The sequence below is a fragment of the Pituophis catenifer genome, unplaced genomic scaffold (genome assembly GCF_029215685.1).
Source record: "Pituophis catenifer annectens isolate HBS135680 unplaced genomic scaffold, rPitCat1.0.hap2 SCAF_1, whole genome shotgun sequence".
Lineage (NCBI taxonomy): Eukaryota > Metazoa > Chordata > Lepidosauria > Squamata > Colubridae > Pituophis > Pituophis catenifer.
In genome coordinates, this window is record NW_027256881.1 from 289,030,980 (window position 1) to 289,056,224 (window position 25,245).

At 38.7% G+C, this 25,245-nt stretch overlaps 1 protein-coding gene across 1 annotated transcript in view; it reads left to right on the forward strand.

Annotated features, from left to right (window-relative positions):
* The window catches only part of DPH6 (diphthamine biosynthesis 6), a 229,309-nt gene extending 218,141 nt beyond the window's left edge, over positions 1-11,168 (forward strand). The window contains exon 15 of the mRNA XM_070931353.1: positions 10,790-11,168. Within this exon, the coding sequence (XP_070787454.1) occupies positions 10,790-10,908 (119 nt within the window). The 3' untranslated portion in view covers positions 10,909-11,168. The remainder of the gene's footprint in view (positions 1-10,789) is intronic.
* The last annotated feature ends 14,077 nt before the right edge of the window (positions 11,169-25,245 follow it).

Here is a 25,245-nt window from a genome sequence, read left to right on the forward strand (position 1 = left end):
ATTGGACCCAAACATCTGGAAGAAAATCATCATTTTCTAAAGGCAAACCGCTTGGGGGGGGCAAAAAGCCCTACTAAACAGGTATATACAGAAATATGAAGGCTATTGCTTAAAGCATTGTAAGCCGCCCTGAGTCTCCGGAGAAGGGCAGCATATAAATCGAACAAACTAACAAACAAACAAACAAACAAATAAATAAATTGGAGCCTGTCATCATCATCATCATTTCAGCCATTGTCTAGCCACTGCAGGATGAATGCCTCTTCAGCATGTTTCTAAACAACACGGTCCACATATATATATGGCGGGAAAGGAGGATTCTTGACATCCTGTGCTAGCCTTAAGTTATTCTTGTTAACACAGTCTCTGTAAATGTGGGCTACTTGTATATAGCTACCTGTATGTTAGGAATTTTCAGCTTTGAAACTACCTGGCCAAGAGTATAATGAAACCTAGCAAATGTTAAATTTATTACTTGTTTTAAAACCATCCTGGGATATTATATCACCTAATAGGCACTGTTACAGCAGAGACCATGTGTATCCATTAAAGGACATATTTGCTTCAGTGTGTCTCGTGGCAGCTACTTCGGGGGGTCGGGGTGGAGGAAGAAAGTGAATACTGATTTAGGAGGGACACCAGATTGATGGCCTTACCTTGGAATAAAAACAGTGATTTATAGGGGGCAGAAAAGGAGCTTTCTAAACATTGCTCTAGCAAAGTTGCCCTCTCTCATTTAAAAGCTTTACTTCTCACCTTTCAGATGTTGCAAATTGTGCTTAGGTGATCTCAGTGCTAGCCAGGGTTGGGATTCAACATTTATGTTCAACATTTATGTGAAGCCGTTGGGGGAGATCATCCGTGGTTTTGGGGTGCGATGTCATCTGTACGCTGATGACACTCAGCTGTACATCTCCACCATAAACCACCCCAATGATGCCCTTGAAGTGATGTCCCGGTGCCTTGAGGCCATACGGGTCTGAATGGGGAGAAACAGGCTTCGACTCAACTCTTCCAAGACTGAGTGGCTGTGGCTGCCGGCATCCCGGTACAGCCAGTTAGTCCCATCACTAACTATTGGGGATGAGTCATTGACCCCCACAGAGAAAGCTCGCAATTTAGGCATCCTCCTGGATGCACGACTGTCTTTAGAAGATCATATAACAGCCGTGGCCAGAGGAGCTTTCTATCAGGTTTGCCTGATTCGCCAATTGTGTCCCTTTCTAGACCGGGACTCATTATGCACAGTCACTCAAGCCCTCGTCATTTCCTGACTTGACTACTGCAATGCTCTCTACGTGGGGCTCCCCTTGAAGTGCACCCAGAAGCTCCAACTGGTCCAGAATGCGGCCGCGCAAGTAATTATGGGAGCAACACGGCGCTCACATGTAACACCTCCTCTACGCGAGCTGCACTGGCTTCCGGTGGCCTTCCGAGTGCGCTTCAAGGTGTTGGTTCTTACCTTTAAAGTGCTCCATGGCTTAGGACCTGAGTACTTACGAGACCACCTGCTGCAACCGATAATCTCCCACCAACCAATACGCTCTCACAGAGTAGGCCTATTCATAGTACCATCATTAAAACAATGTTGTCTAGTAGTTCCAAGGGAGAGAGCCTTCTCTCTGGGGGCACCTACTCTTTGGAACAAAATACCCCCTGGAATACAAATAATCCCAGATATTCGCACTTTCCGACGTGCCCTGAAGACCTTTCTGTTTCAACAAGCAGGGCTAGCATAAACATCTAAATTCTATGCCAAGGTCTTAGCAGATACACTAAGTTGACTCAATTTATTATTTACTGTTTAAAAAAAATATATTATATGTATATGAAATCTTATTCTGTTCACCACCCTGAGTCCTTCGGGAGAAGGGCGGTATAGAAATTCAATAAATTATTATTATTATTATTATTATTATTATTATTATTATTATTATTATTATTATTATTATTATATGGTTATCAACAGTTACACATCTGTCACGGCAACGTCTATGAAGATTATTAGTCATCCAGGTCATGGTTGTCCCAAAGGTGCTTTCTCAAAAGGCAACTGGACTTTCTTAGGTTTTTTTTTCCTTGAAAGCATTTCACTTCTCATCCAAGAAGCGTCTTCAGAACATGGATGAGGAGCAAAACGTTTTCAAGGAAAAAAACAAGGAAAGTCCAGTTGCTTTGGAAAAGCAGCCTTCAGTGTCACAGCAATGATTTGTGGCTCCTCCACCTATGTGACTCAAGATACAAAATTATAGTTCGGGTTATAAAAAGTTTATTGGAGGGGGGGAAAATCAGAATTAAAGCATTGTATAATTAATTCCAAGCATAAATCAATCCAAAGGGATATTTTTGACAATGTATACATACCAAGATATGATAGATCATTTAATGTTTGAGAAAATTGCAGTAAAATCAATGTTCCGGGTCAGTGGTGGAATTCAAATTTTTTTACTACTGGTTCTGTGGACGTGGCTTGGTGGGCATGGTGTGGCTTGGTGGACATGGCTTGGTGGGCGTGGCAGGGGAAGGATACTGCAAAATCTCCATTCCCTCCCCACTCTGGGGCCAGCCAGAGGTGGTATTTGCTGGTTCTCTGAACTACTCAAAATTTCTGCTACCGGTTCTCCAGAACCTGCTGAATAGTACCCCTGTTCCAGGTCTAATTCAAGGTGTTAGTTATCCCCTGTAAAGCCTTTCATAGCATGGGTCCAGGGTGTCTGCCCACCTGCATCACAGAAGAAGCATTCTATGGACCTGTCAGTCAAGGAGTTTCAGCTGGTGGGTTCCAGAAGAACTTTTTCTACCGTGGTACCTGTCCTCTGGAACAATCTGCCCTCCCCAAGGATCTCACCCATCTTTGACCTATCCTCAAAGATGGGTGAGATCTGCCACTCATCTTTTTGGCCTTCTAAAAGGTCTTGAAGGCCTGCCTCTGCCAACTGGCATGAGACTCCAATGGGGAAGTGGCATTTTGGAGGTGATTAATGGATTAGACCAGTGTTTCTCAACCTTGGCAGCTTGAAGAAGTGTGGACTTCAACTGTCAGAATTTCCCAGCAAGCAGAGTTGAAATCTACATATCTTCAAGCTGCCAAGGTTAAGAAACACTGTATTAGACAGACACGCCCACACACACACACCTCTTCTTCATGTGCACTTTGCTTCCTTACTCCAATCTTGGTTCATTGAATTTCCACTGAAATTTAAATGCATGGTTTTTATTTGTTGTTTTATAGGTTTTGTATTTCATACAAATATTTAAATATTTTATATATTTTAATTACATGACTGTAAGCTGCTTAGAGACGCTGAGTGAGAGGTTTTAGAAAGAAAGAAAGAAATTGCAGATTCAAGACAATTGCAAATCAGTATGTCCAAGATGAATTAATGAGTTCCTGAGTTCTTCCTGAGTTGTTTCTGATTTAGTCAGAACCAAGTCATTGTTAAAAGAAGGGCTGGTATGTTCCCACTCCTTTTTCTTTGAATTACAGGGTTTAGTGCGCACAAATCCTATAGAGTCCACAAAGCTCTAATTAACGCCCACAGTGAAATATCTTTTGTTAAACTGGTCATTAAGCACACTTGCTGTAGAAAAAAACATGTTAGCTTGGTGGTCTGATGAAGGGATATACTGCCAATGCTGACAGGCCCATAATTGAACTAACTCTAAAAATAACGTGTGCCTTTACCTTTTTTTTTTTCCAGGCCTTGAAAAAAATATATTAATAATTAACTATATACTTTGCTTTAAGAGAAATTCAAGAGATTTTTACTTCCTGAATAAATGGCTTGATTCTCGGAAAGCATCGTGCCATATGCATTGGTTTCCTCTTTGCTTGTTGAACTGCCCTTTGCCTCCTGTTCACGTCCCATAGAAACTTGCCTGCCAGTTAAGATCAGCTTCGCAGGTCCTTCTCTGGGGGCATCTCTCCATTAGAATTAGGTGAGTGGTAACCAGGGGAAAAACAGTACCCCCCCCTCCCCAGGATATTTCTATTCACCATCATTATAGCTCAGATGCCAACAGTACCTTGATGTCAAGCTTGTAATGTTTATAATAAGGTGATAAAATGATTGAATGTCTTTGTTGCCCCAAGAATGGAACAGTCAAAGATCATTCCTCAGTGGCCTGACCCCCACGGTTTTGGCAGTACAGCTCTGGTTTTTGAAACGATGCCAATGCTAACGGGGTCGGGCGGGAATCATCTTATAGTCCTTAACACTGAATACAAAAATGAAAGACATTTTTCTGTAACTTAGCACCATTCGACTTCGCTGCATGAGTAATTAGAATTGGCTGCATTTTGGCCAGATCTGTTTGTATCTTTTTTCATGTTAGCCAGCATATAGGCACAGTTTTAATTGGGCATAATTCAGCTAGCCTATGTATGTTGTTTTTATTGGCTAGACCTTGCCAATTGATTGTAAAGAATCCCTGCACGTTATACATAGGCTTTTATTTGTGTGATAAACATAGTTTTATTAAGTGACCCACCAAGATTCCAAAATATTTTCAAGAAATCTGATATTTTTTTTCAAAAAGAATTACTGTTTTTACAGAAGACAGGTAAAGCTGTGAGTAGAATCTGCAGAAAAAGCCTACTTTCCTAGCAAAAAGTAGGAAGCTGCTGTCTTTATTTTCAGAAAAAACTTAATGATTGATGTATAAAATGCAAAGAGAAGGTTGAGAGAATGTCTCTTATGTCTCTATCTATCTATCTATCTATCTATCTATCTATCTATTTATTTATTTATTTATTTATTTATTTATTTATTTATTTATTTATTTATTTATTTATTTCTACCAATTGCAATCTAACTAGACTCTTGGCAATTTCCAACAAATAAAATCAAGCAAAAATAAGAAAATATAACCATAAAAGATTTAAACCAAACAATCTGGCATTGCAATTCATATGTCTTTTAGAAGAGCTTTATTTTTGGATTATTCTGGAAGCTAGAGAAGGGAACAGTTACTGTCATAAACATCCAAGACAACAATGACTGAAATACAGAATACCATAAGGTTAAAACATATGTTAAATTTAATATTAAAGTCAACAATTAAAGTATCTGTATTGATTTTCTAAAAGCAAGGAAAGAATTGTGGGAGATATAACTCCTGAAAAGACAGTGCTCTGTAGTCCGGCAAGATTTCTGAAAGATGAGAAAGATAAACCCATAAGACAGAAATACTTTTCTGAAGATTTTAGTTGTAGAACAGGTTGATAATGGTAGAAGAGGTGCCTCATTCAGATCTAATCCTTTTCTCATAATAATCTTCTCTTATCCTAATTCCTTGTTTCTTCAAATTCTGAGTCTCCTATTTGTCTTCTGTTGTGCTTTCCAAGCTCTCTTCTAAGGCCCCTCATTTCTGGGTCAAACAATATATTTTATTTAAAATTGGAATGGTGGTGGTTAAATGTAAGTCTAGGCAATCATAGAGTTTGTCTTTCTCCAGTCTTGTAATAGAATCCATACATGCAGAAGAATACAGTAGGAATCCCCAGTTAATTTTCCTCCCCTGTGTTGCCGACTTCTCCATTCTAGGCCCCTCCCTCTTCCTGGAGACCATATAACTCAATTTGTACTTCCCAGTGCACCCACACATACAGTTGTAACAGGGCGAAACCACAAACACTTGTGTAGCACAGATGCACCCATTCTTCACCACATAGAGGCAGCTGTCAAGCTGTTTACTTATGTCTCAAGCTGAAAATAACTTTTGCCAACCACAATACTTACAATATCTTATAGTACAAGATTAACAAGAAAGAGGTAGACTACAACAGTTTGAGGAACTGAATTATTTTTCCAACATGCGTGCCGACATGTCCATAGTATACAGCAGGTTGGAGTGCTTATTTTCTTTTTTTCTACCTTTTTGTGAACTAATAAACCAGAAGATTCTTCCCTGATGACATATAGGTGCTTTTTACAAAACTCTCCTGAAATTTTATCAGCCTGGGACCTGACCATCATAGTAATACTTAGGCACTTACCACACTACCTGATTAATCTCTAAGAAGAAGCTACACACCCATATAGATGTGTCCTGTGATCACACCGATTGGAAAGAAGCCTGTTCTCTCTCTCTTTTCCATTATGCTGTCTTTTTTATGCAATGGCTGTAGGTTCAAAGCTGACTGGTTTCACTCTCATGGGGCACCATTTCTATGACTTCTTGAGCATCATAGTACAATAATACACTAGTATCTGAAAGGACAACCTCTAAAACATTTTACTTAGAGTCAGCCTATTTTATCACTAACAATTCTCAGTTTGTCATCTATATCTCATTTTTAGAATCAAATCGTCTTAACCAGTGGTGGGTTCCTCTGGTTCGGCCCGGTTACCCCAAGCCAGTAGCGGTGACGATATGACGTCACCGAATCGGTTCTGCCCCCTCCCCACCCCCCCCCACGTTATTCTTACCTTTCATTTGGCCCCATCCCCAATCTATTGCTGCCTCCTGAGTCCCAGCTGATGGCTAGAGGGAAAAAAACTGTTTAAACTCTTGCCACGGGGCTTTAAAGGGCCTACAGCTGATCAGTGTTAAAAGAAAACAAATGAGTGCCTGCAAAAATACATGAGTAGACCAGTACCTGCAAAAATAAATGGGTAGATCAGTACAGCTCTGCAAGCAATTAAAAGCCTGGTAGACCAGTACCTCTGCTAAATCCTAAATAATTGTCACATGACCATCAAGCCATGCCCACAAAATAAGCCACGCCCACAGAACCGGTAGTAAAAAAAAATTAGAACCCACCCCTGCTCTTAACACATCTTCAGGTAATTTGAAAATACGTAATGAAATATGGCAATATACACAGTATGATAGAATTCTTACTACAGTTCAGGTGGAACAGCTGTGAAGTCAGTTTCATCAATTTCTCTTCCTCTCTAATTGGTAGTCATAAGGGTAGACTGAGATGTAGATTCCAGCTTAAGTTTGTTTATCCAATTTAGAGACCATCCCTCTCACTCACAACTTCCCTGATGTGAATGAAATGGTTCATGTGCGCAGAACAGAATTTTCTCTCATCAGCCTCCTGAAAATCTCTTCACAGTTAAGGGACCCTCTAAAAGTAGGCTGGGATATGGAGAGGGTCACCAAATTAAAGGAATAAAAATAAAAGAAAGATGTGAGGGGAAAAATTGAATCTTGGCCCATGACATAGAACTAAGCAGCTTTTGAGCTGCAAACTCCCTCAAATCTGAAAGTTTGAATACAAATCTACATGTTTCTGAGCAGCTATTAACAAGATTGCACTGTTAAATTTTTTTTTACTCTGAAACAGTTAATGTGGAGATAAATTTTTGGGGTTCCTTAAATAACTCAACTTCGAAACAAATTTCAGACAAGTGAGCTGAGATGGGGATAAGAGTTAAGGTTTCACGATCCTGACAGACTGTAAAAGAATAAATTTTCCAGAATATACTTTATTTTCTGCTATTGTTATTAAACACTAAGTCAATTAGGCACTTTGTTTTGGTTTTTCTTTAAAGGGTCCCAAGCCTTCCTCGGGTTTCACATTTTCACTGCATAGCTGATTATTTAGGGAACAGGCTTGTTCCAGACAGCTTTAATTAAACTGTACTGCAAAACCAGATATAGATCAATGGAAATGATCCATAACAAGGGGCTAATCATGTATTTAGCAGTGTTCAGTCCAGTTGAATCACCTTCTCCTATTTCTGTGGCTTTGCATTCATGTGGCAAAGGCTGAATGTGTGCTTGGTTGTGGGTTTTTTTTTCTTCTCCCCCTTTAATCCGTCCCATTAGAGGCCATATGCTTGGGCTTCAAGGGAGACAAGACCTGTCTGCAATCTGCCAAGGATTTAGAAACATCGATAATTTGTGAATAGTCATGTTGGTACTGGTCGAAGGGTTAAGTGCTCAGCACACCAGGGGCACCTCTTTTGGGACTGAAACTCTTAGTTGACTGTTAGGAACTTGATCCGCTGTGAAGCGTCTTTATAGCACATGCAGCAATGGAGCTTTATTAGCTCTGGGATTTAAAAACATGTGTTAAATGATATTACAGTATATTTGGTTTAAATGCAGAGGAAATATCAGAGAAAGGAACATAGTGATACCAAAAAACCCACATATTCTATCAACAATTGTGTTCTTTTGCTGAAACAAGTATCTTCTTCCTCAGCTAAGAGGATAGATAGTATTGCAACTAGTCCTCAGGTTGTTGTCGTGGAGAAAATAAGCAAGAGTATTAGATATGTCTGCTGCTTTGATCTGACCAATTATATATGTAATATATATATTTTAAAAGACGGGATAAAAATCTTGTCGTTGCTGTTAGTGTCTGTTCCATCTCCAAAATAAGAGCCGTATTTCTAAAGTATGTTTAGGCTTACATAAGAAACCAGACCATTCGAACAATCAATCAATAAGAGAACCAATCAGATGCTCAGAATTTAAATATAGCTCCAAACGAACGACCAATCACACAACCAACTGACCAAATTGGTACCCAAAACATTTATAAGCTACAAGAAAACCTTGCTGATGATATTACCTACTTTGGTAACAAAACGTTCAGAAACTAAATTGAAACAAGCTTGGAGAACAAACCGCTACCAAAATCTAAAATCCAAGTTACAAGTATTATTTCAAATGTATATAGGTTTTATATAACTTGTGCAGACTTCCGCTAAACAATCTGATGAAGTTAAATATGTTCATTGATTTTCTTTTCAAGTACGGAGCAATCAGTATAGGTATTTTTGTGATTTAACAGACAATTTCAAAGTTTAAAATGTAAATGTGACATTGGCTAGCACAAAATTTCACTTTGAATGTTTCATTCTGTTTGATAGCTGTTGTCTCAGAAAGTAAGATGCGTTATCATTTTTATGCGGTGATTTTCTTATTTGCTTCATTATATGTTTAAGAAATCTTGTTAAATAATTTGAGGAGGCAAATAGCAGTCTTTTAGAAAAATTGATGTCTATAATACACTTTAGTGAATAGCTCCCATCCAGTGACAGTTATGGCCAAGATCCAATGAAAATAGATAATGAAAGGAGAAGGGATTTCACTGAAATGAGGGCAATTTTTGCTAAAGATGGCCTTTCTACCTCATAATTATTTAACAAATATGTAAGAATTGTAAGCACAGATACATTCCCAGTTATCTCATTGTTCCAAAACTGCTTAGTTAATGAGAATATTGATAGAATACATAAAACGAGTAGCTGCTTTGAACATGGAACATGAAGTCCTTTTGACCTTTATGGTGATTATTGATCTTGGGTCTAGCTTTGTCAATATTGACCTCTGATATCAACCATTTCCATCCATTAACAGCTTTCTAGCATTGTGACATCGCATGAGAAGACATTGGACGATGATGTGACTGCTCTATTCTTTACAAAGCTAAAATCAGTGTAAAAATGCTGCACAAATAGATAATGGGAGAAAATAATCTTTTGCCTCCTGAATCCAGTGGCACTTATTTCAAAGTAGACCTGTCTTGAAAGCATTGTGAAAAAACAGGAAATTCTTTGTGTGTGTGTGTGTGTGTTACATACTATCTAAGAGAAGCTTTTGTTGCTCCTTCATACAAGTTAACATTAAGCTAATAAATAAAAACAACAAAATAATGCCTTTGTTCCCCGCCCCCAAAAAGCTAACCATGAGATCACTATTCAATATTACAACCAGTGGTGGAATTCAAATTTATTTACTACCGGTTCTGTGGGCGTGGATGGGTGGGCTTGGCAGGGGAAGGATACTGCAAAATCTCCATTCCCACCCCACTCCTGGGGGAAGGATATTGCAAAATCTCCATTCCCTCCCCACTCCTGGGGGAAGGATATTGCAAAATCTCCATTCCCACCCCACTTCTGGGGCCAGCCAGAGGTGGTATTTCCCGGTTCTCCGAACTACTCAAAATTTCCACTACCGGTTCTCCAGAACCTGTCAGAACCTGCTGGATTTCACCCCTGATTATAACCACTGCTCTATAGTGTGTGCATGATACTGTAGTGTTGTAGAAAAGAACTGGAGAGTAAGAGGTATAATAGATAGCAAAAAGAAAATAATTAGAGAGTCTCAGACTGCAGTGGTAAGGAATAGTCCAACGTGACTCAAATCCCACTGAAGAGGAATTGGCAAAGGAGCATTTGTATAAGGACAGTGTCACTTTTGGAACATTATATATACTCGGGAAATGCCCTTAACAGAAATATGCAAGAACCATTACCTAGGCAACAAGGGCTGAAACATTATTTAAGTCCTCAGAAGCAAGGTAGTATTCATAAGCAACAGAGAAAAGCAAAGACAATATTCATAAGCAACAGGGCAGAAAGCGAGGACAAATGTTTAACCCTCAGCAACTTTTAAGATGTGTGGACTTTAACTAGTTGAGAAATTCTGGAAGCTGAAGTCCACTCATTTTAAAGTTGCTGAAGCTGAGAAATACTACTCCCCAATCATTTATATTCATACGTAGCAAATAATCCCATAATTGAACAGCTCAAGACTTAGCAGTAGGTCCAATACTATGAGTCGCCCTCTTGATCATGAACTACTAAGCTTATCTTCATAAACATCTATCTCGGCACCATTTATTACTTGGGTTAACTTATCCACTTCCTGGACTTATGCCTATTTCAGATCTCACTGGATTGGATGGGTTGTATTCATATATAGAGCTGTAGTTTAATTACTTGAAATTAAGTTGTATATATAATATGATTTGTTCATGTATGAAATGTTGAAAGCTTGAATGAATAGAAACGTGTCATTGCATCTCTTGTTTATATTGCAGGACTCCAAGGACACCTTGAAGAACAAATGGGCCAAAAAGCACCAGCTTTAATTATGGTACCTGTACTGGACTTGCCTGGAAACAAAATTATTCATATAGCATGCTGGCTCAGCCAATAATTAAGGATCTCACATTTTAACATATATTCCATCATTGACATATATTCCAACAAGAAAATATCCATCATGAACAAGAAAACACCAATAGCGGAGTTATTGATGGGTTTATTATTACCTGATATTAATAAGTACATTTAAACTTAGAATATTTGTCAACAATTTTTTCTAGCTGCCTTTTGACAGAGAATTCAGAAATAATGCCTGTAATTCCAGGATCCTCTAGAATTATTGTATTTTTCATATTAAAATCAAAATTATGATTCATTGTTTTGATGTGGTTTTTACAGATATCAAATAAATTTTTTAAAATGTCTCTTTTTCTACTTATATATTGCAATAATTTAGAGCAAACATTCAATATATTTCCAATATGTACCTATAAATATTTTTAACTTCTATTGAAATGCATGCAAGTGTTTTCTTAAAATGAAGTTAACCTTCCATTTAATGAATCAAATATAAATGAGTTGTTACTGAGGCAATCATTTTCTTGTGGCACTTGTAGTGAATTATCCTGAGCAGGATTCTCTGAATTTGTTTTTTAAAAAGCCTCTCTCTCTTGTTTTAATCAACTCCTGCAAATGTTTGCCAAATTAAAGACTTACTTTGTAAATTTGGGAATTGGGAATTTATGAGTATACCTCATAAAACTTTCTGCTCTACAAGTATTCTTTTCTTATGTACAGTATACTTGGGTTACACTTCTCTTTGAAAAGAGCTTTGCACATAAATACCTGCTTTAATATGATGTGGCTTGGAGATGTATAAAGAATTTGGTCTTTCCTACACAAGATATGTATGTACCAATATAAACAATTGATAATGTTAATTGATGTTTCTAATATACAGTATATACATATATATGTATATATATATGTATATATACACACATACATATATAAACATACACATACATAAAAAACACTCGTTTTTTAATCAACTTCTGCAAATGTAGAAGTTGTATATATCCCTTTACAGAGTTGATTCAATCGTTAGAACAGGGCTCCTCAAACTACGGCCCGTGAGCTGGATACGGCTCACTGAAGCCATTAATCCAGCCTGCATGGGACCCACATTGTCCCACCTACCCGCCAGCCCGTCTTCTGGAAGCCGAGGCCAAAAATGGGATGCGCGAAGGCCTCGGGAGGCCAAAAACAGGGCCATTTTTGGGTGGCAGAGTGGTAATGGAAGCTGAGGAGGCAAAAAAACAGGAAGCACTGAAGCCTTAGGCCTGTTTTTGGATGGCAGAGTAGTTCTGGAGGCCGAGAAGGCCAAAAACGGGACACGCAGTGAAATGCAAGGCAGAGAAAATTGGTTTGCAATAATAGCATAATAAGTCTTTCAAGATTTTATAATTATAGCCAATCTTAATAAAAGTAGTTTTAGCCTTCTTTTGGTTTACCTAGAACAGGCCTGTCAAACTGGCAGCCCATGGGCCGGATGGGTCATGCACAGGCCATACCCACCCCAGCTCCACAAAGGCAAGAAAGTTGTGATATGTCATGATTGAGTTTGACACCCATGACCTAGAAGGACTGACCTTCTATTATAGTTCAGTGAACTAGGGAGGTATCTGTCTCAATTTCTTATAAACATTGTGTCAGCTGCCACCTCATGCTTGCGCTTCACCTTCGCTTGGTGCCGGTCTGCCATGAACTCGAGGGAGAGAGACTGGATGGGAAGAGGGAGGTTTCAGGGAAAACGTAAAATTCACTGTATCGCCTGATACAGCTTCAAGGTCAACCATCAGGGAACGGAACACAGGTCATATTAACCTACACTTGAAGTACCATCTTCAGTATATGGTACTTTTTATATTTTATTATTATGTAGTTTAGGACACTCACAATCCTTATTTTAATACTGATTTTTTTCTGTTTAATAACTAATTTATACTTTGGCCGAACTACTTAACTTTTCAAATGTATTTTTCAGGGTTCCAAATAACAACCCCAACGAAAGAAGACTCCAAGGCCAGAAGTTCCTCAAAGTTCAATTTTATTAGAGATGTCATACTGGCACATCTGGGAAAACCTGAATCTGAAAGATTCCAAGTTTTTCCCTACCCAGAAGAAAGTCCAGGTCCCTGCCCCAGCACCCACATGTCCATCACATGGTCCAATCAATGCACCGTCCCACCTGGAGATGCCTCCGGGTCACCCCACTCCAGGTGCAGGGCAAGATGTCCTTGATTCTCAAAGAAAAGAATGTTATTATTGCTAGATATCTTTCCAATCCCCCCTCCCACTTTCCCACAGCTCTAAATGTGGCAGCCCTGAAGATCCAAAGTAAAAGATGTCTTCCAGGACTGAGAGTATTACTCATTACTCTTTCTATCGCTTAGTATCTTTTGGTTAGTAAAATGATTCTGAGTATGATACAGTGCTGTTATTTGTTATAATCGCACATTGTTGTGACCCCGACTCCCGAGCCTGTCCTAACAGAGGAAGAGGACTCAGAAGGTGATGGGGAGGAACTAACAAGGCCTTCCTCTCCAGGACCCTCCCTTCTGGCAATGCCTCAGGTTCCATCCGAAGGCCAGGAGGAACAGCCTGGGATGTGCCAGGAGGAAGGCATATTGGAGCACCAATTGATAAGGAGTGAGAATGATGAATCCTGGATTGATCCCAGGCAGCGTCAGAGAGAGAGCGTGCGCAGCAATGGAAGAGGCATGGGAGGGCCAGAGATTGAGCTGAGTCAGGGAGCCACGCCCCACCAGGAATAAAAGTGGGTGGGATTGCTCTTCAGGCTTTGTGACGGACAAAGTTAAACCCTGAAAGTCACATCGTGATCTCTGAAATTCGGCTTGGATATATTTTGGACTGAACATTTACTAAACTCTTGTCTAGTGGATAATTTGTTGCTCCTGGAACGAACTGAAGATAAGTCCTCTTCTGCTTTTTAGGAGTGAAAACGGTCTTGGCAGGCATTTAGCAGTTTGCTGCCAAAACCTTGGTCTGCCAAGAATTCTAATCTGTTTACCTAATAAAATATTGGCAGGCGTGCTTGGTATTACGTTTGCCTGTGTGAGGAAGGGGGACAGAACACACATTTTGATCTAGTATTTGTTGCCAAAATTGTCCACAAATGAATTACCGTATAAAAATGAAATGAAGATTAGACTTTTAAGTTGATTGAATTGGCTCACACGTTATTGAGAAAATCCAAGATGCACTATACAACCACATTCATTTCTGTAATAAGAAACAGTTTAATGCAGGAGTGTCCAATATTAGCAACTTTAAGACATGTGGATTTCAACTCATGGGCTTTAGCTCCCAGAATTCCCCAGCCAGCAGGGCTACTCTTAAAGTTGCCAAAGTTGGACACCTCTGGTTTAATTAGAACTATTTGCATTGGAAACTATATCGACAGCACAAAACTGTAAGGTAGCCCTCGACTTACAACAATTCATTTAGTGACTATTTGAAGTTACAGTGGCACTGAAAAAAGGAACTTATGATTGTTTTTCACACTTACAACTGTTGCAGCATCCCCATGGTCACCTAATCAAAATTCAGATGCTTGGCAACTGGTTCATATTTATGACGTCCACAGTGTCCCTGGGTCAAGTGATCCCCTTTTGTGACCTTCTGACGTCAATGGGGAAGCCAGATTCACTTAACAACCTTGTTACTAACTTAACAATTGCAGTGATTCACTTAACATCTATGGCAAGAGAAGTTGTAAAATGGGGCAAAATTCACTTAACATATGTCTCGCTTAATAACAGAAATTTTGGGCTCAATTGTGGTCATAAATCAAGGACTGCCTGTACTGACATTGAGAGAAATATCAGAAGAACATAGCTACTTTTTATCCCAGGATTGCTTCTCTCAACCTAAGTCACTGCCCGTGTAGAAGAAATGTTCTCCTTTGCAAAAGATCAGAGATTTCTGATGTTACTCTGAGGATATGAAACGAACTCTAGTTGCAGCATTTTTAGTTGTACTATTGAACTGGGGCCACTGTAACGGAGCTTTCTGTTGTATTCTTGCAGATGAAAGAGAAAGAAATGTGCAAGTGTATTAGGCAGGCAAGTATATTTACCTATTCCAATGTATTAGGTGAATTTTCAGCTAGATAATCATGAGATTATTATTCAGGGTTTCCAGAGGCTGTTTATAGGCTGTTTGAATGCTAAATTAATTTATCCCACTGATTACTTTAGATATTGGAAAGCATAAAGAATTGGATGTAGTTCTTGTAGTCCCAGGTCATGAGATGGAACAAAAATTCACCACCAATGGTCTGAATCAGTGGTGGGTTGCCCCTGGTTCACACCAGTTCTATAGAACCAGTAGTAAAACCGGTGGGAGGCTCCGCCCACCGACCCCACTCACGTGCATGGCCCAATTACAAACCGGTAGTAAAGGTATGTAGAACCCACCCCTGGTCTGAATAGTTCCTTTCAAGGACCCTAAAGGCCTGGAAGCATTGCAACATCATGTTTCTCTCCTCAATCCAACCCAAAAAACTCAAAGTTACAGACCACCACAGTCCATTCCAAATGTAAACCGTTTAAGCCAACCAAGTCTTTTCTTCTCCTAAACCAGGGTTGTCAAACTGGCAGCCCACAGGTCGTATGCATCATGCGCAGGCCCATCCCAGTTCCACAAAGGAGGGAGGAGTCGCGATACATAATGTGATGTGGCGAGTTTGACACTCACGTCCTAAACCAATCATATGAGACCATTTAACATTAAGAAATTACCATGTTAAGATTCCAACAATAAGGAAGGGGAGGAGATGTAGAGAATGAACAGGAAGATCTTGATAGAGATAAGGTAGATCTGTTAACAAAGCACAAAAAGGAAAACATTGCTTGAGGAGAATTATGAAAATGTCTACAACACCATTATAATTCACATGAATATGAAAGTAGAACAGGAAGCACAATCAACGTTACAATGCTGGCCTGTCATTACATGTAATGGTCAGTGATGGGTTTCAAATTTTTTTACTACTGGTTCTGTGGGTGTGGCTTGGTGGGCGTGGCTTGTCTTGGTGGGGCGTGGCAGGGGAAGGATACTGTAAAATCTCCATTCCCACCCCACTCCAGGGAAAGGACACTGCAAATCTCCATTTCCTCTCCAATCCAGGGGAAGGTTACTGCAAAATCCCCATTTCCTCCCGATCAGCTAGGATTTGGAAAGCAGAGAATAGATGGGGGTGGGGCCAAACTACTCAAAATTTCCGCTACCGGTTCTCCAGAACTGGTCAGAACCTGCTGAAACCCACCTATGCATGAAATACATAGGTAAACTTTGATATGGCAAAAATGAGTTTCTTTGCAAGCCTGTATGTGTCGTCCCTTCTAAGCATCTTTATTATACATTTATATATTTTGCTGGCTCAGAAATAATAAAAAGCCAATGCAGTGCTCTAAGAAAAGAAGGGACATGTTAGACTACGAGCCTATACAGACACTTCCCTGCAAGTGAATCTAATTGATTTTAGTTCTGAATAAGTATACATTGATTTGCACAATTTCACTGCTTTTACCTACCACTCCCTTAAGTAAGTTGAAAGAGTATATCTTTTGATACATCAAAAGATAATATTCTTTTTGAAAAGCTCATGACACTGTGTTTCTCTTTAAAACTTTTCACAGATGTTCCCTGTAATATATCAGCCAGGCTTACTGAGTTTTTAAATAGAAACAAGCAATTTGTTCAATAGTGTTATGAAAGTGGGTACAGTTTCACAAAGAAATCCAAGCCTTACATAACAGAAGGAAATAATTTAACATTTTTGTTAAGGAAACATTCATTACTAAAGCCTGGTGTTTCAATCTCATTGTAATCAGCTGGGGTATAGAGATGTTTAAATAAGGTAAATGATAAAAGTGTAATGTTTAAAATGTTTTGAATATTTTTAAGACATTCCCTCCCCCCAAAAAAGATATGCAATAAAATAGAAATTTATAGAGACGTTTTGATCTGAGAAGTGCAAATATCTATGCCACAATAGGACTTGAGTTCTGACGACAGTACTTTTAAAATAGACAATGCAAAGTTTTGTTCCAGTTTCTTTGATTTTATGAACCCTCAGGAAAATTTACAGTAGTTCGTATGGGGAGCTACCCAGCATGAATGCAAGGATTTCCAGGTTGCACTGCAAGCATGAGGAAAGAGTAGTTTGTAACTTGATTTATTTTTTTCAGTCTCTGTTCTTCTCTCCTTTCATTTTGCAGTGCCTCAAGAGAGGGAAATTAAGTAAAGATCGTCTTAATGTTATGTGGGGATGAATTAATGTAATAATCAACAGGCCCAAATAAACTCCCAGTAACTTTGAAGTGTTCTCTCAAGGTATTTAAACCTACATTCTTGTGCATGCTTAGCTGGCAGTAAATCCCATGGAACTCTGTGAAAATGACTTCTAATTAGACACATACAAGTTTGCAGAATAAATCTCTTAATTGCAACAAAGGAAGTTTAAAAAAAAAAAAAAGAGGAACCTTAAAGAGGATTTAAATTTATGATTTGGCCACAGTGATCACTTCTGTGCTACCATAGTCTTAGATGGACCAAGTATTCAATCCTCATTTACAGGTTCATCCAATTGGAAGAAAAAAAAAGAAGTGATCTGAGCTACAAATCGTATAAAATCCACATGGCTTTGATGCCACGAACCTGTCACAGCCAATATTCCTATGTAGCAGTGTTTCTCAGCGTTAGTCATTTTAAGCTATGTGGACTTCAATTCTCAGAATTCCCAACCAGCAAATGCTGGGCTGGGGAATTCTAGGAGTTGAAGTCCACACATCTTAAAATTGCTAAGGTTGGGAAATATTGCTATATAGAATAAAAGATAACATCAAAGTATTTAAAACAAGGGTTTTTGATCTCCTGCCTATTTTTAGGGAAGCACATCAAAATCTGATTTGCTGCACCAGAGGCATCTTTCCAAGCTTTGGATGACTTACAAGTACTAGCAACAGACTATCTCCTAGATGGAAAAGGTGAACTGAAACAAGCTGAAGAATTTTTCCCTCAACCCAGTATTTATTTCACTGATGTGCCAGAATCTATCAAAATATATATTTCTATCTCGGATAAATGAATGCACTGATCTAATCAAGGCTTCTACTTTGCACTGTAATAGTTCCTTGGATGCTTATTGGCATTTTGAGAGGTGGAAGATGTTCTACTGACCAACAGCCTCTCAAGGTTGAGGTTACTTCCATAAACCTAGTTTAAGGGGAACGGTTCTGTGCTGTCTGATAAGAATTTGGCATTTATTTTTAGGAACCCTATTCTTACTATTGTAACTATGTCTGGCACTTGGAATTCATATTAAGAAGAGTTGACAATTTACTAATTTATGTTGTCTTTCCTTATATTTTAGTAGTTTTTGGCAGGCTAGCCAGTGTTGATGTATTGCTTAAGCATTCAAACTACAGACTGAGCTCTTGAAAGCTTGTATAGAAAACTTTCTTTTTTCATCTGAACACTGAATATTTTTGACATATTTTAAAATTTAATTTACAAAAACAAACCAAATACCTGAGAAATGAGTCCTTCTGTTAGTTGCAAATGCCCCATTTTTAATGACACACTCCTCTGAATGATGGCTCCCTCCCCTGTCAGTTGGCGTAGATGGATGTTTATTGTTTGTTTCATACAGTTCTTTCTTCTTTTTACTTAGCTTTTTGAGAGCCGTTTCTTTTAAACATAAATATATAATGGGCAATTCCACAGTATTTTTATTTCAGTAATGACTATAGTACCAAAGTACTTTCACATATACAGAGAGAGAGTGTCTCTCTATAATATGATATATCTGTACTGTATATCACCCACACCCACACAAACATATAGACTCATCTTTCATTTGACCAATGGGTTTACAATCTTGTTTTTGTCATATCTGTGCTACTTTTGCTTCTAATTTGTTTCCCTTCCTGTTCCTTATAATCCACCATTCTTAAATTCAAGATTTAATTCAAGATGCTCTCCTGCTTGAGCAGGGAGTTGGACTGAAAGACCTCTAAAGTCCCTTCCAACTCTGTTATTCTGTTAATTCACGGGTGTCAAACTCGATTGTGTCACCTGACATATCACAACATATTGCAATGTTTTTTGCCTTTGCGGAGTCAGGATGGGCGTGGCCTGCGCTTGATGCATCCAGCCCATGGGAAGCCAGTTTGACACCCCTGTGTTAATCTGTTAATTTGATTTCATACAATTAAGATATTTAAGGGAGCCAATTTGGTGCAATTGTTAAAAGTCAGGAGACTGAGTTCTAAGTCTCTCTTAGACATGAAACCTGGTTAGAGGTCTTTGGGCTAGTCACTCTCTCTCAACCCAACTCACTTGGGGGTGGGGAGAGGTTATGAATAAGTATTAGGTATGTTGGCAGTTTCTTAGAGTAGATATTGTCAGTAGTGAAACTAGGTAATTTCAGATCCTGGATTTTAATCATCCTAAGGAGCTCCCCTTGAGGTAACCTTGTACATTTCTCATTTGTGAAGAACACAACTAACATTTATTTCTCTGCCTGCCATTTCCCACAACTATCATTAAATGCTTTCCTGGAGCAGGGGGTATTTGCTGATTCTTTTAAAGAAAGAGATGTCTTGAGCAGTGACATTTTTTGTAATTTGACTTAAACTTTAACATCATGACGACTGTTGAAATAAAATGGGAATACCAGCCATATTGTAACAGGAGTTTTAAGTGGTAAAATAAAATACCAATTCAGCCAGCCAATATTTCTATAAGCTTTTATTAATTTACAGTAGTGATACCCCATTTTCCTTTAAAAATAAAAAAAAAGGCTGTAGTAGTGAATAATGTCAGCTTCAATGCCCATGCTAGGTGCTGCCTCATCACAAGTTTACTCTCCAAATATACATTTAACCTCCCATGCTGTAGAACAGGCTGCCACACTTCAGGCTGCCACACTTAACTGGAAGGGGGAATTGCATGAAGTAACAGGGATATCTAGCCATAATAACATTCTTTTCTCTGAGAGTCAAGGACATCCAGCCTGCACCTGAAATGATGTGACTGGGAGCATCTCCAGTTGGGATGGTGCATTGATTGGACCATGTGATGGATATATGGGTGCAGGGGGAAGGGACTTGGACTTTCTTTTGGGTGGGGAAAACCTGGAAGCTTTCAGATTCGGGTTTTCCCAGATGTGCCAATATGATATCTCTAATAAAATGGAACTTTGAGGAACTTCTAGCCTTAGAGTCTTCTTTCGTTGGGGGTGTTGCTTGGATCCCTGACAATGAGATGATTTCACTAGATCTTCACATATTGTTTGAATTTGATTCAGTTTTATATCTTTGCTATAAGAAAAAAGAATCATGGCCCAAGATGGCCCAAGTGTTAGATCCTCATTAAAAGGTTCCTTCATTTGGAAGAAAAAAGAAGTGAACTTTGCCAATTAAGATTTTCCCACTGTAATTTTCTGGACCTTCTGTTGATTTCCAGAATTTTAGATTTTCTGAAATAGCACGAGAAGCAGGTCTTTATTCGCAGAAGGCCTCTTCTGGACCTAACTGACAGTCTGACAGTTGTGTGTCTGGAGCCAACCCACTCTTTGTCAACTTTAGTATATCTACCTGCTCCAGAGGAATATCTTGTGCTTATTGTGAAGTTGTACATAGCCTCCTACTCAGTGGTGGGATTCAAATAATTTAACAACCGGTTCTCTGACCTAATGATTTCTTCCAACAACCAGTTCACCAAACTGCTCAGAAAGTTAACAACCGGTTCTCCAAAAGTGGTGCGAACTGGCTGAATCCCACCACTGCTCCTCCTCCTTCTCTTGCTCCTTTTCCATATATTAAGTATGGGGAACTCATGCCCGCTAGTTGAATATTTTTGAGTAGTTTCCAGGTAACATGAGTCTACTTTTGTTTAAAGCAATCTCAAAGAATTTATGGAAATGTTATGTGTAATGAGAGACACCTCAAACAAGTCACTGGAGGATTTCTTACTTTTCAAAAACTGTTTCGTTAATGTTGATTGGTTTACTAGATAAAAGGCCAGATTAAATGAGATCATTAACAGTAGCATGGCAATCTCTTTAAAAAAAAAACTATGACAGAATTCCTTTCTTTGATACAGGAATAAAGCAGAGAGCTTTTGAAACCCAGGAATGTAGTCTCAAGATGTATGCATATGTGTATGTATATGTAGACACATATTTCAATCGCAAAAGTAGCTACCCCTCTCTGGCGTTTAGTTTCAACAATGCAAGATGTGACTCTTTCACAGCACAATCCCCAGTGTAGACAAAAAGCTTTCCTGGGGTTGAGATCCTGCCATTCATATAATTATTTAGAGAGAGAGACAGCTCCATTACTTCAGTGTCTGTTCTTCAGATGAGGAACGAAAACATTAAGGGGTTTTTTTTAATGTAGTATACGCAACTATTTTTTATTATTTAAATCAGAGCTAATGTTAAATAAGTAAAACTTTGCCTGCAGGCTTCTGCAAACTAATGTTTTATTTTGACAGTGCTGCTGCGGCTTTTCCCTTCTTATTTCTGAAAGCATTGTGAGAAGTAACTTAGATTTTTTTTTTGCTCTGTGCTTCCTTTCTTTTCATCATCAGGGTTTTGGGGAATTTTTTTTTTTTTTTGCTTTGCTTTGCTTTGCTGCTTCTCCCAAGATCATGCACAGACTTTCAGCACTCTTTGTTTATCAGCTGTTGAGCAGAATTAAATAAGAGCTACATGTGCATAACTTCTTAGGGATATGAATTTCTATGCCAGTGGGAAAAGATCAGAAGCAGCAGCTACAGTTATTCTTCCTTGAAAGTAGTGGTGCAGCAAGAAAATCCTAACGTTTTTTTTTTCACTGTCCAGTCAACTCAAGATTTCCTTCCGTATTCAACTAGACTAGTTCTGCTTTAGCACCAACGAAGTTCACAAACCAAATTTCATTACCTGTAGGGATTATGTTGCATAGATTTTTCCATCAAAAAATAATGGTACTTACTTTACAAAGACAATAAGGTCATTTATTGATTTGGAACAATTATATGTGCAGCTAGTATTTGCACACACAAGTTAACATATCACATATAAAGTCTAGTATGTAATAAAAGCTATTTTTAAAAAAAGCACCTGAAATTCTAATAATCCTTCAACTTTCTTCAAAATTGACATTGGTAATATCCCCAAATTTAAGAGGAAGAAAATAGTGTTTTAGCCACTGAACAAGGTCTCTAAATCTTCGGTGTCTGGAAAACTCAAGTGAATTGGTAAAGTGGTAATGGGTTTTTGTAGAAAAAAAATATCTTATTTGCAAGACATTGAAGATAGTGGGAATTATGACTGTGTTCACAAACTACTCACTATATTTTAGTTTGGCATGTTGGACTAGCTTACCCTAGTGATTAATTCCATGTGCTGCGCAAAGTCTGAAAATTGATTTTAGTGAGCCATGGTTCAGTTACGCATGGGTATGTGTCTGTGTAAACAAAGCTATGTGCGAGTATGGAAATGGGTAGTGCTTGAAAAGCAAAAACTGAAAACATGTTCTCATGTCAAGCCCAATCCAGTCAAGTCTGGATAAAGCACTCCTTCACAAGCAATATGATGTGATTTCAGAACGATGCTCAAAACTCCCCAACACCAGTTGACTTAGACAAAGCAGGCAAGACAGTCTGTTGATTATACTGTAAATACTGTAACATTCAATCTCCCTTTGTGGCGACAAAATGTAGCTTCGAAACACCAGCACAGGAATTTAGCCTGGTTTCTTTTCTTCTTTTAGAAAAGAAATCATGATCCTTCCAATTTAGCTACCAATTCTGGTTTCAACTACAGTAATCAGCAGATGATTTCTCACTATCTTATCATATTTTAAGTTCTTACATTTTAATATTTCTTGTTAATCATCTTGAATGTTCTCACGATACAAATCAAAGTAATGCTAGCTATATTTTACAAATCCTGTGGGGGAGGGGGTTCCTTATTATTGAAGGGGGGGATTGGTGGAGAAAGGTGGAGAAAGAAAGATCTAGTAAATCATGTAGATCTTACACACATTTATTTAAATATGCTGAGAAAGCCCCTTGCCATTTTGTTATTGAATTTTTAGAACCTGATTTTTAAAAATTGGTATTGCAAAACAGCAACACATTTAGTAACATATGCATTTCACATGTGCATCAACAGCTTTTACTTGTCCTGAAAAGGCAGCAAATGCTTTGTTTAATCTGGTATTGTTTCACATTTAGACTGAAAAATGAAGAAAGATGCTCGTGTGATATAGTTCATGTTACACACCAAACAATTCACTCGCCTTGATTTGAATGAGCAAACTAGGGACCTATTGATTGCTTTGCTTCAGCAGTAGCATAGCATGCTTAGGCCAGCTCCTAATCTGTTTGTGGAGCACTACACAATTTGCCACCCATTTAAACGATTCCCAGAAATGCTTGCATCCTAGAATGCAACTGACACTCTTTCTATGACTTCCTAAAATTGCCAACCTGAAGGCATATTAAGGACGGAAGAGATCAGTCATACAAAGGGATGTTCACAATATCCCTTTTGGCCAACTCTTATATTTTCATGGGTTTCTGACTGGCTTTCATTCTCTTCTGTATCTCATCCTCTTAGCTTTATTCAGCAGCACCATTGTTGATCTTTTGCTGAAGCATTTGCTGGGCAATCCTGCCTCCCAGCGTTCAAAGGGAAGAAAGGCTATGTTTAATACCTGCTTAGAAAATGTCCACTTGGAAGGATTTTAAAATAATTGCTTCTAAGAGTCACATGCTTTGGTTTCTGGTTTCTTTTTTAGATACTTTGCTTTTGTTCTGGTCACAAAATGTATCACACATTCCCAGAAATCCAGTAGCACCTTTTCAAACTAACATTTTCTATTAAAAGTCACGCTTTTGTGGGGCACAGCTCACATCAGCAGATACATGAAATGGCAAAACTGATGTTGGATTTAAATGGGGATGTGATAAAGGAGGGAAAGGCAGAAGACAAGTTGGTTATGCAGATACAGGCTGCATGTGAGAAGATTATTTTTATGTTATCAGTTGGCAATTGCAGTGAGCTAAAAACCAACCTGGAATTAAGGAAAAACTTCCTAACAGTGAGGACAATTTACCAGTGGAACAGCTTGCCTTCAAAAGTTGTGGGTGCTTCATCATTAGAGGTTTTTAAGAAGACACTAGACACTTATCTGAAATGGTATAGGGTCTCCTGCTTGAGCAGGGGGCTGGACTAGAAGACCTCCAAGGTCCCTTCCAGCTCTATTCTGATTGATTGATTGACTGATTGAGAGCTTCTGAGATAACCTGAAACACTTTGAGGTAGGTGAGTTCAGCAATGCCTCAAACAGTTGTGCTGGTATTTAGTTTACAAAATGGCTACTTTCATTCTAATTTTGGGCTACCATAGAATAACATAGCTCTCGTCACAACACATTCCCACAATGTTCCCTTATTATGTAAAAACCGAAGCCAGAAATCACCGAAACCTACAATAGGTATAAATCTACAGAGAATCCCCAATAAACTCAACACATCTATGAAATGTAACATCTATCAATCATTTATCTACCCATCTCTGAGATTTTATTTATATTTAAAGTATTCGGAAAAGATTGAACTGCCATAGGCAGAGCTAGAAAGAACATTATATGCAACTGTTTTATTTGAATCATATAAAAGGGGCAATTTATATCACTTTCTCATATCTATTTTTTTTTTTTACTTTTCCATATTATTTAACTTTTTTTCTGGAGGCATACAGTCAGGGGTGAAATGCTCCCGGTTCGGACCGGCTCGAACGAGTAGGTAGCGATGGCGGCGGGCAGTTCGGAGAACTGGTAGCAAAAATCCCTGCTCCCGCCCTCCATGCCCAGTTGAGCCGCGCAATCATCAGAGCCTTTTTTTTCTTTTAAATGGCTCTGACCAGCCAAGCTCTGAGGATCCCAGCTGAGACTCTGATGATCCCTCCCCCTCCCCTCCTCAGCTTGCTTACCTTAGCTGCTGGTCGCAACGCCTTGCTGTAATCCCTGCAATCGATTGCATCAGCAAGCAACTGAATCTCCCTGCCTGCAATCAAGCAGGCAGGGAGTTGTGGACTTCAACTTCCAGAATTCCTCAGCCAGCAAAGCAAAGCTGGCTGAGGAATTCTGGGAGTTGAAGTCTACAAGTCTTAAAGTTGCCAAGGTTGGAGACCCCTGTTCTATTGGGTAAGTTTTTTTCCACTTTGGGAGCTTTAAAAAAATAGTTAATTGGGGTTTTTTTTAGTTGTTCTTTTTTTAGATCTAGCCATTTAAAGTTTAGGAAGTTTTAAATTTAGCTGCTTTTATATAAAAATAAAAATAAAATAAAATAAAATAATATT